Here is a 14132-nt window from a genome sequence, read left to right as displayed (position 1 = left end):
CTGATTTTTATTATTTCCTGTCTCTTACTGCTTTTCAGGTTGATTTGTTCTTCTTTTCCTAAAGTTTGAGATGTAATGTCATACTGTTTTTTTGGTGACTTTCTATTCTTTTAATCAATGAGCTTGATGCAATGAACTTTCCTCTTAAAACTGCCTTCGTAGTTTCACTGTTCTCACTTACCTCTCATTTCTTCTGCTATCCATTGATGATTCAATAGTATATTATTTAGTCTCCAGATGTTAGAATAGTTTCTATGTTTTATTTTATCATTGATTTCTAATTTTATTCCATTATGATCTGATAAAATGCAAGGTATTTTCAATTTTTTTGTATTTGCTGAGAGTTACTTTATGATCTAAGATGTGTGTATTTTAGGGACGTATCCTTTGGTGCTAAGAAGGAAGTATATATTGTTGGACGCAATATTCAATATATGTCTGTTCGGTGTAATTTATTCATTGTATTTTTTGTTTCTATTGCTTCTTTATTTAGTTTTTGTTTGTAGTGATGAGAAAAGTATGTTCAAATCACTCAGTATTATTGTGTTGTGGTCTATTTGATTCTTTTTTTTTTTTTAGATGTAAATGAATCTTTTATTCATTTATATGTGGTGCTGAGGATCGAACCCAGGGCCTCACACATGCCAGGCAGTTGCTCTGCCACTGAGCCATAACTCCAACCCCTTGATTCTTGATATTGAGAAGAGTTTGATGAATATAGATACTCCATTGTTTGGGGCATATGTATTTATAATTGTTGCCTTATAGATGTATAATTCCCTTCAGCCTTATGAAATGTTCTTCTTTTTCCCTTCTAATTAACTTTGGCTTGAAGTCCACTTTATCTGATATGAGATTAGAAACCCTTGCTTGTTTAAGAGGTCAATGTTAATGATATATATTTTTTTCCCATCCTTTCATCTTCAGTCTGTGGATATCATTGCTTATGGGTGAGTCTCTTGGAGACAGCACATTGTTGGTTCTTTCCAATTTGCTAGTCTGTGTATTTTGATTGATAGCGTGAGCCATTTGCACTCAATGTTGTTATTGAGAATTGATTTTTATTCTGTGTCATTTTGATTTATTTCTGGCTTTTCATTTGAATTAGTTTCTCCTTTGATTGACTGTACTTCTAGTGTAGTTCCTCCCTTTGCTGGTTTTCACTTTTACTTTTCATTCTATATGGAATATTGAGTACATTTTGTATTGTAGGCTTTCTAGTTGTGAATTTTTATCCTGAAAGGTTTTTATTTCATCATCAATTCTTAAGCTTTATTTTGCTGGGTATAGTATTCTTGGTAGATATTTATATTCTTTCACAGCTTTGTATATACTATTGCAAGATCGCCTTGTTTTTAGGGTCTGAATTGAGAAATCAGCTGAGATCCAGATTGGTTTTCCGCTAAATGTGAAGTGTTATTTTTCTCTGAAATCCTTTAGTGCCACAGTCTGGCTGGGCACAAAATAAGGAGCTGCCACACAGCCTTGTAGATTCAAACAGCAACCTTTATTCCCGAACTCTACAACACTTCCCGGGAATATACTGCCTCCACCTGGCTCTGAGTGCCAATTCTCTCAGAACCCCAAGAAAACTCAAAGGGAACTCCCAAGTAGGGCAACTCCCAAGTAGGTAGCAGGGTCCGCCCTAATCCCAGCAGGATCTGCCCTAATCCTGGAGCCACCCTATTCCCAGCAGGATCCGCCCTAATCTCGGAAACACCCTAAGCCTGGAGCCAGGTCACCTTTCAACCATTCCTTCTGGCAAAAATGCCAGGCATCATTCTGACTAAACTGTGGCTCTCAACACTTTAGTATTTTATTCTTGTTCTGGGGGCATGGATAGTACAGTGATTAGGAACCCAGACTCTGGGACAAAAGAATCCTGGGTTCAAATCCCAGATATGCCCATTACTTATTCTTGTTCTGTTTTTGTTTTTGCTTCTTTTTCCAATCCTTATTCTGTATGTTAGGCATTTTCACAATAGTGTGTGTTGGTGTTGGTCTGTTGTGAGTTTGAATATTTGGGGTTCAATAAGCATCTTATATGTGATTTCCCATTTCATTTTAAGTTTTGGGGAATTTTCAAATATTATTTTGTTGAAAAAACTGTGCATTCCTTTGGCTTGTATCCCCAAGCCTTTACCAATCTGACTAACTCTTAAATTTGGTCTTTTCATGATATCCCATGTATCTTGGAAGTTCTCTTCATATCTTTTCTCCATGGTCAACATTATTTTCAAGATTATATATTTTTGCCTTTATTGCTTGAAATTCTGTCTTCCATATGGTCTACTGTGCTAGAGATACTTTCCATTGAATTTTTAATTTAGTTTATTGATTCCTTCATTTTGAGGATTTCTTCATTTTGAGGATTCCTTCATTTTGAGGATTTCTTCTCGATATTTTTTAGTTCAGATTTTCTTTTTTGTTTGTTTGTTTGTTTGTTTGTTTTTGTTGTTTTTGTACCAGGGATTAAACTCAGGGGCACTCAACACTGAGCCACATTCCAGCCCTATTTTGTATTTTATTTAGAGACAAGGTCTCACTGAGTTGTTTCGAGCCTCACCATTGCTGGGACTGGCTTTGTCATGCCTCAGCCTCCTCAGCTGCTGGGATTACAGGCATGTGCCACTGCCCCTGGACTTTTGTTCAGAATTTCTCTCTTTATTGAAGTGGTTATTCATTTCCTTTATTTTTTTCATTCTTTTTTCTTTTCAGGGAGAGTAATCAGGGATTGAACTTGGGGCACTTAACCACTGAGCAAAATCTCCTTGCTATTTTGTATTTTATTGAGAGATGGTCTCACTGAGTTGCTTTGCACCTCATTATTGCTAAGGCTTGCTTTGAACTTGTGATCCTCCTGCCTCAGCCTCTCGAGCTGCCAAGATTGCAGGCATGCACTACCATGCCCGGCTAAATCCTGTATTTTCTTTTTGATTTCATTATTACCTTGTCCTTTACTTAGCAGATCAGTTGAACTATGAATTTTCTAAGCTACTTCTCTAACATTTCTTGCACTGTTGTATCAATGGATTCTCTTATTGAATTATCTTGCTTTGTTTGGTGTGATTTGTTCCCTTGCTTTTTCATGTTGTTCATGTTTCTACCCATCTAACAGTATGGATCTGAGCCAGTAGATTTCTACCCTGTAGACTTATAGTGTACTGGAAAGTTTCCAGTAAGTACTTCACAATTTGGGGGAAACAAATATTAACAACAACCCATACAAACAGTGTATAGCATTGACCCAAATAGTTTCTGCTAGGACATCTGTAATGTCACAATAAACTGAAATGATGTGATGAGTTATTGCCCACAGTAAAAGAAGTATGTGTGCAAAAGGTTTACAATTTCAAATTTTGGACAGGGAGAGAAGAGAAGTGATAGAGGATGTGATGATAATGGGGGAAGAAAGAAAAAATAGAAGTAAAAAATTAAAGGATGAGTGAAAGAGAGAACAATAGAGATTGGCTAGTAGCAGAAAAAGAGAAAGGCAGTCAAGGAAAATAGATAAGTGAGAGGAAAATACATAAAATAATTTTTAAAAAAAAATAAAAAACTTTAAAACAATAAAAAAAATTTCAAATATATTCTTATTTTAAAAAATAAGAATATAAAACAAAGCCAATATATATTAATCAAGCATCCTAATCCTTAAAATACTGATTCATGAAAAATAACTGACTTCAAAAAATGCTAGAAAGTGAAAAAAGAAACAAATATGAATAGGTATAAAAATTGAAATGCAAAAAACCATTTGAGATGGGAAATAATGTTTTCATCCTTGCAAACACAACATAGTAGGCTATGTTTATTTATCTTACAATAACTATACTGGCAAAAGAATATTCAAGCACAGATCATTCTATGGAAATCACCTTCTAGATGCGTACATTTCATAATTGCTCGTAACTAAAATTATTGTATCTAACCATGTACTTGTTTTCACTATGACTTCTTCCTCCTTTACATAAAGATTCCATATTCCTTACCCTTCCTAAATCTTACTAATGCTTCATTTCCTGCGGGATGAAAACCCAGAAGTTCCAAAAGCAGGAGAAACCTCCTTTTAATCAACATATGCTAAACTAAGAGAGTTTCTAGTTTTCTTTCTTATATGTATTTCGCCTGAGATAAAGCTTGTTTACAAAAGCAAACATTTTTGTGTACATAGACATATCTTCTTCCCAGATTCCACCTGCCAAGAACAAATTAGTCCATTGTGTCTCTGCTTTCCAAAGACATCAGAATCAATCCATGAATAAAATTTTGGTTGCTATCCAGTCAGTTGAATACTGTGTTGACCATTATGTTGGACTTAAATAGCATCAAATTTGTTTTTAGAGATAGCCTATGTATGTTTCCATATTGAACTCAAACACAGTATTATGAAAAAATACTTCTGACTGAAGTAGAAAAGAATAGGAAATATCAATTATCTGCTGACCATTTCCTGGAGTCAGATCCTGGTAAAGCATTGTTGATACAAATGAGTCATGGTTTCTGCAGAAACTTTATAGCATCAAAGGGAAAGTTATTCAAGTAACATTAATAAAAACAAAACCTTATTAGTAAAGTATATTAGGAAAACTGTAAAAAAAAAAAAGAACTTTTAGAGTAAACTGATTTTGAGTATGGTCTTTATAAATAGGAATGCCTTTGATACTAGGTTGTTCTCTACTGTTGAGAAATTGTAGGGAAGTGGTTTAAATTTGCTTTTACTTTTTTAGTTGACTTAGTCTACCTGTATTATGTTCTACTTTTGATAATTATACTCTGGTTATATTAAATGTTAACACTAGGGGAAACTGAATGAGGAATATAAGTAAACATAGGATAAATTTTCTAAATGAAGTAATGTTCACATAATATAAAACTAATAATCATGCTTGTCATAAAATCTCTAGTTATATGAGTTATTTAGTATGTTATTTTTAAATATGCGTCCATCACTTCTAACTAGTTCCAATGGCTTTTCTATGCTATAAAAGGAAACCCTGTACCATTAAGCGATTGGTCTCTTGCTCCTCAACCCCTTATAACAAGTAATCTTTTTTTTGCAATATATTTTCCTATTATGAATATCTCATGTAAACTGAATTATAAAGAACATTACTGTATTTTTAGTCATCTATACAGATATCAGTACTTCAGTGCATTTTTTAGGATACTAAAATCTAAGAAAGCTCAACCCCTTTACATGAAATGGCATAATATTTGTACATCCTCCCATATAGTTTAAATCATCTGCAGATTACATATAATACCCAATACAATGCAAATGCTACATAAGTAGTTGTTGTACTGTATTGTTTAGGGATTAATGGCAATAAAAAATGTCTGTACATACAGTTTCTCTCCCCCAACCACCAATAGTTTCAGTTAGCAGCTGTTCAAATCCAAAGATTGATGGTAGGGAGCAAAAGTCAATGACATTCTGTCTGTCCATTCATGCAGTGACATTCATTTGTGTTATTTTCACCTTTGAAATATTGTGAATAACATTGTTAAGAGCATTCTTGTACAAGTATATGAATATCTGTTTTTCATTTTTTTTTAACCTATATAACTCAGTGTAGAAGTAAAAGGTTCTATGGTAGTTTTTTTTTTTTAACTTTTCAAAATTGATTTCTTCACAACTATACCATTTTACATTCCCCATGGTAATGTATAAAGAATCCTGCTTCTCTGTTATTATAGTGAAGCAGAGACAAATGGGCCAAGGACCTGAAGATACACTTCTCAGAAGATGATGTACAATCAATAAACAAACACATGAAAAAATGTTCATCATCACTAGCAATTAGAGAAATGCAAATCAATACCACTCTAAGATTTCATCTCTTTCCAGTCAGAATGGCAACTGTTATGCATACAAACAATAAGTGTTGGCAAGGATGTGGGGGAATCAGTACATTCATACACTGCTGGTGGGACTGCAAATTGGTGCAGCCAATCTGGAAAGCAGTATGGAGATTTCTTGGAAAATTGGAAAAGGAACCACCATTTGACCCAGCTATTCCTCTCCTCGGTCTATACACAAAGAACTTAAAAATAGCATAGTACAGGGACACAGCCACATCAATGTTTATAGCAGCACAATTCACAATAGCTAAATTGTGGAACCAACCTAGATGCCCTGCAATAGATAAATGGATTAAAAAAAAAAGTGTGACATGTATACACAATGGAAAATTACTCAGCAATAAAAGAGAATAAAATCATGGCATTTGCAGGTAAATGGATAGAGTTAGAGAAGATAATGCTAAGTGAAATTAGCCAATTCCAAAAATCCAAATGCTGACTGATTTTCTTTGACATAAGGAGGCTGATTCATAGTGGGATAGGGAGAGGGAGCATGGGAGGAATAGAGGAATTCTATATAGGGCAGAGGGGTGAGAGGGTAATGAAGTGGGCATGGGGTAATTAATGATGGTTGAATGTGATGATCATTATTATCCAAAGTACGTGTATGAAGACACGAATTGGTGTGAATATATTATATACACAACCAGAGATATGAAAAATTGTGCTGTATATATGTAATAAGAATTGTAATGTATTCTGCTGTTATATATAAATTTTAAAAATAAATAAATAAAAAAGAATCCTGCTTCTCCAACATCCTAAGACTTGTTATTTTCTACTTTTAGACTATTGCCATCTTGGTGGTGACAAAATGCTGTCACATATGGTTTTAATTTGCATTTTGTAATTACAAATTATATTGAACATCTCTTGATGTGCTTAATGGCCAGTTGTAAATTTTCTCTGTAGAAGTGTCCAGTCCTTGCCCATTTTTATTTATTTTGTTTTTAAATCCCATATTTTTAATGGTGCATGATAGTTATACATAATATGAAGATTCATTTTTACATATTTGTATTCAATATAATTTGGCCAATATCATTCTATAATAATTTCCTGTTTCCTCTCTTCCTCCCTCCACCTGATCTATTTCCTCTATTCTATTGATTTCTCTTTGATTTTCATGGGCTCACCCTTCACTTTTCTTTGTCCTCTCTTTCTTTCATATATAAGAGAAAACATACTACCCTTGACTTTCTGAGATTGCTTTATTTCACTTAACATATTATTCTCAAGTTCCATTAATTTTCCTGCAAGCAACATAATTTCATTCTTCTTTGTGGCTGGAAAAAACTCCATTGTATATACTTATACCATATTTTCTTTATCCATTCATCAATTAATGGACCCTAGACTAGTTCCATAGTTTGGCTACTATGAATTGTGCTGCTATAGTACATGGTTCTGCATATATCTCTATAAAATGCTGACTTTAATTCTTTAGGATAAATACTGAGAAGGGGTATAGTGGATCTTATGGTAGTTTCATTCCTAACCTTGATAGGAATCTCCATAGTAATTTCCATAGTGGTTGTACTAATTTACAATTCCACCAACAGTGTAAAAATGTTTCTTTTTCTCCACATTCTCTTCTTCATTTATTATTGTTTGTATTTTTTAATATCTTTATTTCATTTTTATGTGGTGCTAAGGATTGAACCCAGTGCTTCATGCATGCTGGATGAGCACTCTACCACCGAGCCACAACCCCAACCCTTATTTGTGTTTCTGATAACTGCCACACAGACTACTGTGAGATGAAATCTTAGTTTTGATTTGCATTTCTTTACTTGCTAATGATGATGAGTATATTTTTATATATTTGTCATCCATTAGTATTTTTTCTTTTGAGAAGTATCTGTTTAATCCATTTGCCCAGTTATTAATTAGATTGTTTGTTATTTTTAACAACAATTTGTTGCTGGTTGTTTTTTTTGTTTGTTTGTTTGTTTGTTTTAGTTCTTTATATATCTTGATATCAATCCTTTCTCAGAAAAGTAGCTACCAAAGATTTTCTCTCATTCCATGGGTTCCCTCTTCACATTCTTAACTGTGAAGCTGAACAGAAGCTTTTTAATTTCATGTCATCTCATTTATTAATTCTTGGTATTATTTCCTGAGTTTTAGTCCTATTGAGAAAGTCATTTTGCTTGTGCCTGTATGTTGATTTTTGATCTTATGTTTCTTTCTAAGAATTGCATAGCTTCTGGTGACATTCCTAGACCTTTGATCCATTTTCATATCATTTTTATGCAGAATGAGAAATATGGATCTAGTCTCATCATATACATATAAAAATAAATAAAATATCCCATTTTTCTAGCACCATTTGTTAAAAGCGTGTCTTTTTCCTCCTTTTTCAAGGATGGATATGGCTATGTGTGTTTGTCTCTGTGTCTTCTGTTCTGTTTCACTGGTCTGTGTGTCTGTTTTTATGCCAGTACCATGCAGTTTTTGTTACTGTAGCATTGTAGTATAATTTGCATTCAGGTATTGTGATGCCTCTGACATTGCTTTTTTGACTAGAATTGCATTAAGTATTCTGGATCTTTTATTCTTCCAAATGAATTTTAGTACTTTTTTAAAATTTATTTTTTTATACTTCTAATCAGTTATACATGATAGCAGAAAACTTTTCAATTCATTGTACACAAATGGATCACAAATTTTCATTTCTTTGGTTTTACACAATGTAGAGTTGCACCATATGTGCAGTCATACATATAACTAGGGTAATGATGTTCATCTCATTCCACCATTTTTTTTCTAGTTCTGTGGAAAATGTCATTGGTATTTCAATGTGGATTGCATTGCTTTTGGTTATATGGCCATTTTAACAATATTAATTGTGTCTATCCATGAACATGGTAGGTCTTTCTATCTTCTGAGGTCCTCTTCAATTTCTTTCTTCAATAATTTATAATTTTCAGTTGTAGAGGTCTTTCACCCTCCTGGGTTAAATTTATTTCTAGATATTTTATTTTAATTTACTTTTTGAGGCTATTGTGAATGCTATTATTTTTGTGATTTCTTTCTCAGCAGATTCATCATTGTTGTAAGAAAATCCATGGATTTTTGCATGTTGATTTTGTACCTGCTACTTTTGCTGAATTTGTTTATTAATTCTAACAATCTTTTGGTGGACCTTTTTGGATCTTCTAAGTATAGGATCATATTATCTACAAATAGTGATAATTTGACTTCTTTTCTATTTTTGTCCATTTTCATTTCCTTCTCTTGCCTATTGCTCTACCTTTGTCCATTTTTAAATTAGGTCTTCTGGTACTTGAGTTGTAAAAGTACTCTTTACTCTGATTAGACTTTTACAAAGATAGGATTTCCAAATGTATTTTCCTATTCTGTGGATTTTTTGTTGTTGTTTTGTTTTTGTTTTTGTTTTTGTTTTTTTTCACTTTCTTCATGTGTCCTTTGTACAAGGTTTTTAATTTTGAGTGGTTCAGGTTCTTCTTTTTTTTTTAAATTTTTTTGGTGTCATATCTAAGAATTCATTGCTAAATATAAGGTTATTAAGATGTACCCTCTGTTTTCTCCTAGGTTTTAGCTTCTATGATTTTAGCTTTTTAATCTGTTTTTGAGTTAATATTTTCCATTTACTGTGAGGTACACATAAATTCTTTTGCATGGTCTAAAACTGTGAATTAATATATATTAAAGAGAATCGTGTCATTTTCCACAGTCTTAAAAAATCATCTGTGACATTAAAACATTTGCTTTCTTATTCTCAAGATAAAAATTAAAGACAAAAGAGTTGAAACCATAAAACTCTTAGAACTCGTAAATCTTTGTAACCTTGCATCATTACATAGTGAATCGTTAAATATGGTACCAAAAAATAAGAAGAAAAAATTAGAATAGATGAGTTGGACCTTATCAAAAGTAAAAACTTGACTTTAAAGGTCACTATCAAGAAAATGAAATAACACCCACAGAGAGGAAAATACTGTAAATTAAGAAATAGATAAAAATCTAGTATCCAAATTATATAAAGAACACTTATAACTCAATATTAAAGCAATATATAATATAATTTTTAAATGGGTAAAGGATATGAGTAGATAGTTTTCCAGAGAAGATATGCATATATCCAAAAAGCACATGAAAACATGCTCAGCATCTTTATACATCAGGAAAATACAAATAAGACTTCTAGAATGGCTATGTTAAAACAAATGAATGATAACAATTTAACAAACATATGGAGATATTAACACCCACTTATATTGCTTGCAGGAATCTCAGATAGTGAAACCACTTTGGAAAATTGTTCAAAAAGTCAAACATACAGTTAGATGCCTTATAGCCCAGGCATTCCACTCCTGATACTGAAAAGAGTTGAAATCATATATCTCCATGAATACTTGTACATGAACATTAATAGCAGAAAAATAGTGGAATCAAGCCAATGTCCTTTGACACATGAATGAATAAACATATGCAGATAATCATGCAATATTGTCCAACATAAAAGGACTGACACATATTTCAACACTGATGAACTTGAAAACATTATTCTAAATGTGAGAAGCCAGACACAAAATGCCGTATTGTATCATTTACTTATATGAAATATCCCAAATAGAGAAACGCATAGAAATAAAAAGCAGATTATTGTGTAGATTCGCCCATGTGGCTATACTGGTTGCATTCAAAGTGGCCTTTTTGTTGATAATTATCTGCTCAAATCCTGAAACTTTCCTAGGATGGTGTTCCTCACCACTGGCATTTCTTATCTCCGGTCTGCACTGCAGCTTCAGCTTCCTCCACATCTCCACAGGTTACCCTCTCAGGGGTGCCCCCAGGGACTCTGACCCTGCTGTGCTTTGTCTGGCCTCCCAGGCCCTCCCTTGAAATCTTCTACCATGGAGGTAGAAGCCTCCATGACCCCCTAAGTCCAGCATCCTGCATTCCTGAAGAATCAGCATCACCTGGTTGATGCCAAGATCTGCCACAATTTCGAGCAGTTTCCAAGCTTCTGGGGACCCTGGTTACAGAGCCTCTCAGTGCCTGGGTAGCTGAACTTGTTGAAAAAACTTCCTAGGCACTCTTGTGCAAGAAGTGCGCCCACTGATCTCTTCTCAAGAGAATTTTTACTTTTATTCCCTTGAGCTTGAAATGCGTATTGTCTTGCCAACTCCTGAGATGCCCTCAAACCATCTTTCTTATTTTATCTGGGCAGTCTTTAGCATTCCTTTAGTAGCAATAATGTCTTTAACAACTGCAACTTCCTTAGCCCAATTTTTTAAAATATTTTTTTTAGTTGCAGTTGGACACAATATATTTTTTATTTTTTATTGATTTTTTTAAAAAATGACCGTGGAATGCATTACAATTCTTATTACACATATAGAACACAATTTTTCTTATCTCTGTTTGTATATAAAGTATGTTGACACCAATTTGTGTCTTCATACATGTACTTTGAAAGATGATGTCCATTATTTTCCACCATCCTTGTTAAGCCCCTGCCCCCTCCCTTAACCTCCCACCCCTCTGCCCTATCTAGAGTTCCTCTATTCCTCCCATGCTCCCCCTTCCTACCCCACTATGAATCAGCCTCCTTATATGGGAGAAAACATTCGGCATTTGTTTTTTTGGTATTGGCTAACTTCACTTAGCATTATCTTCTCCAACGCCATCCATATAGCTGCAAATGCCATAAGGGAACCACACATCAAAAAGACAACAATTATAAATATTACATATACACAAACAATGGAGCATCTACATTTCTCAAACTCTTCACAAGTTCAAAAGTCAAATTGACCACAATGCAAGTAATCTTGGGTGACTTATACCTCTCTCACCACTGGATAGATCTTCCAAACAAATATTTATTTTTTTAATGTGCTGCTGCTGATTGAATCCAGGGGCTCACACATATGAGGCAAGCACTCTACCACTGAGCTATAACCCCAGCCCCTGAGTTCCAGTTTTATTCCCACGTTTCAAGTCCAAGTTTTTCAAATATTTCTGCTTTGCTTTCTGCTCCTGATTAACACAATAAATTTGGCTTATACCCACCAGCAATATCCATGTCACTGCCTGAATGCTATGCTATCTAGAAATTACTTTCACCAGATTAAGAAGTCCTTCACTTTTAAAATTATCCTCACAGAAAGTCTCAAATCATGGGCAAAATGCAGACAGTTTTTCAGCCAGAACATAACACAAATGGCCTCTATTCCAAATTCCAGTGGAGGTCTTCTATGAACCCTCTTGAGCCCTGTTTTCACTGCTCACTATCCCATTGGCAATCTGGTCTTCTGAGCTCCCATGAGAATCAGCCATTAAACTCTGCAACAGTCGAAAGCATTTCCAGCTTGCCCTGTTAAACACCTCAAAATTCCTCCAACCAATTCCAAAATGCTCTGAGCTTATGAGCTACATAGTCAAGATGGTTACATCAACAACCAATATCTGGTGCCAATTTCTGTTTTAGTTAGCTTTTTTGCTGCTGTGACTAAAAGGACCCAACTAGAAAAACTGTAGAGGTGGGAAAGTTTATTTGAGGGTACACAGTTTCAGAGGTCTCAATCCATAGACAAGAGACTCCATTCCTTGGAGGCTCAAGGTGAGGCTGAATATCATGGCAGAAAAATGTAGCAGAGAGAAGCAGCTCACATGGTAGACTCCCCTGGCCAGATACAAAATATATACCACAAAGCCACACCCCCCCAATGCTCTACCTCCTCCTGCAACAACTCACCTGCCTTCTTTTACCATTCAGTTAATCCTATAAGGTGATGAATTCACCAGTTCGGTTAAGACTCTCGGAACCCAATCATTTCTTCTCTGAACCTACTTGCATTGTGCCACAAGTAAGCTTTGGGAGGACACCTCCCATCCAAACAATAACAATATCTCAATAAAAACAAATAATCTTAAAATGTTTGGCATGCAGGGAGATTTTTCTACTTGAGCAATACTCATTTGATGTTTACCTTAAAAAAGTTATTTTTATTTTATATTTTAGAAATTTATCATGGCATCCTGCTTTGACCACTAAAAGTAAAATGCGAATTCCACATTCTCATGCATTTATTGATCTGACTGAAGATTTTACAGCAGGTAAGTTGCACATAAATGTGAAATATGTAATTTAAACTGCCTAAGAATTACAGATTTTACTTATTCTTGTATTCACTTGCTCGTGGACTGAATGTTAAGACCCGACTGTTAAAAGTTTATAAGAAATCATTTGAAACATAAAAACAGTACTGAATATAATAAATAAGTTTGTAGTTATTTTATTGTTGTTGTTTGTTATCCACCTCAAAATTTGAATTCTCCCATTTTTATGAATTCATGATAATTTTGTCATGTTGCCTGATGTTTCTTTCCTTTCTTTTTAAAAGTCTTTGACTAATGCTAAAGAAAAATATTTAGTTTATGTACTCCAAAACGATTTTTTTAAAAAAAACTTTTTAATGTGGAAAAATTTTAACATAGAATAGTAGGCAAAATAATATAAATATATGCGCACTTAATTCCCTAGCTTAGTTATAAATGATATCTTAGTTATGAATGCCAATCATGTTTCCTTTCTGTACCCATCCACACAAGTCTCTCCACTCCAGATAATTTTAAACAAAATCCAAACATATAATTTCATTTATACATACTTCACTCTCTGTATCTCTGTAGCCACCAAAAAAATCATTTTGAAACCTAAAAAATTAAATAATAAAGTTGAATATCATCAAATATCCTGTCACTATTCAAAATATCCCACTTGTTTTTATCAAACCAGGAGCTAAACAGGACTCATAACAGACAAAAAAAAAATTATCTGTGTCTGGATTTTTCTCATTGTATCCCCATGATATTAGCATGTTACTCTGGCTTCTGTTCTTAGTGTTTAGATTTAGAACCTTAACCAGAATCCAGCTTTGTAGAATCAACAGGCAGGAGTAGTGGTCAGGAATCCTTCCAGTGTGTTGCTGTGTGTTTCAGCTCATTATGCAGACTGATCATTTAACTTTTCTTTTATAGTGTAAAATTGTTCTCTAGCTTAGGGTTTGCTCAGCATGGGTCATCTACTATACTGCTCCTTAATGGTTTTAGCAATGATAATTGTTGTCAGGTCCGTTATTTCAACAGGAGTTGCAAAATTGTGGCACACTAGATATGTCACTCTTCTGTATATATTATTAATTGGTGTTTCCTATTTAAAAAAAAAAAAAAGAAGAAAAAACTACCACCGTGATCTTCAATCAATGTACATATATAGTGTACAGTGTGAT

The 14132-nt window shown here is 33.9% G+C and overlaps 1 protein-coding gene across 2 annotated transcripts in view; it reads left to right on the top strand.

Annotated features, from left to right (window-relative positions):
- The window catches only part of Itfg1 (integrin alpha FG-GAP repeat containing 1), a 254097-nt gene that overhangs the window by 16894 nt on the left and 223071 nt on the right, over nt 1–14132 (top strand). For both annotated transcript variants that reach the window (XM_046435181.2, XM_046435182.2), the window contains exon 6: nt 12863–12957. In XM_046435181.2, the coding sequence (XP_046291137.1) occupies nt 12863–12957 (95 nt within the window). The remainder of the gene's footprint in view (nt 1–12862; nt 12958–14132) is intronic.

This window comes from Marmota monax, unplaced genomic scaffold (assembly GCF_021218885.2).
Source record: "Marmota monax isolate L192 unplaced genomic scaffold, Marmota_monax_Labrador192_F-V1.1 WCK01_AAM20220418_F8-fsc00024, whole genome shotgun sequence".
In the NCBI taxonomy this organism is placed as follows: Eukaryota; Metazoa; Chordata; class Mammalia; order Rodentia; family Sciuridae; genus Marmota; species Marmota monax.
This window is presented reverse-complemented; position numbering and strand designations above follow the sequence as displayed.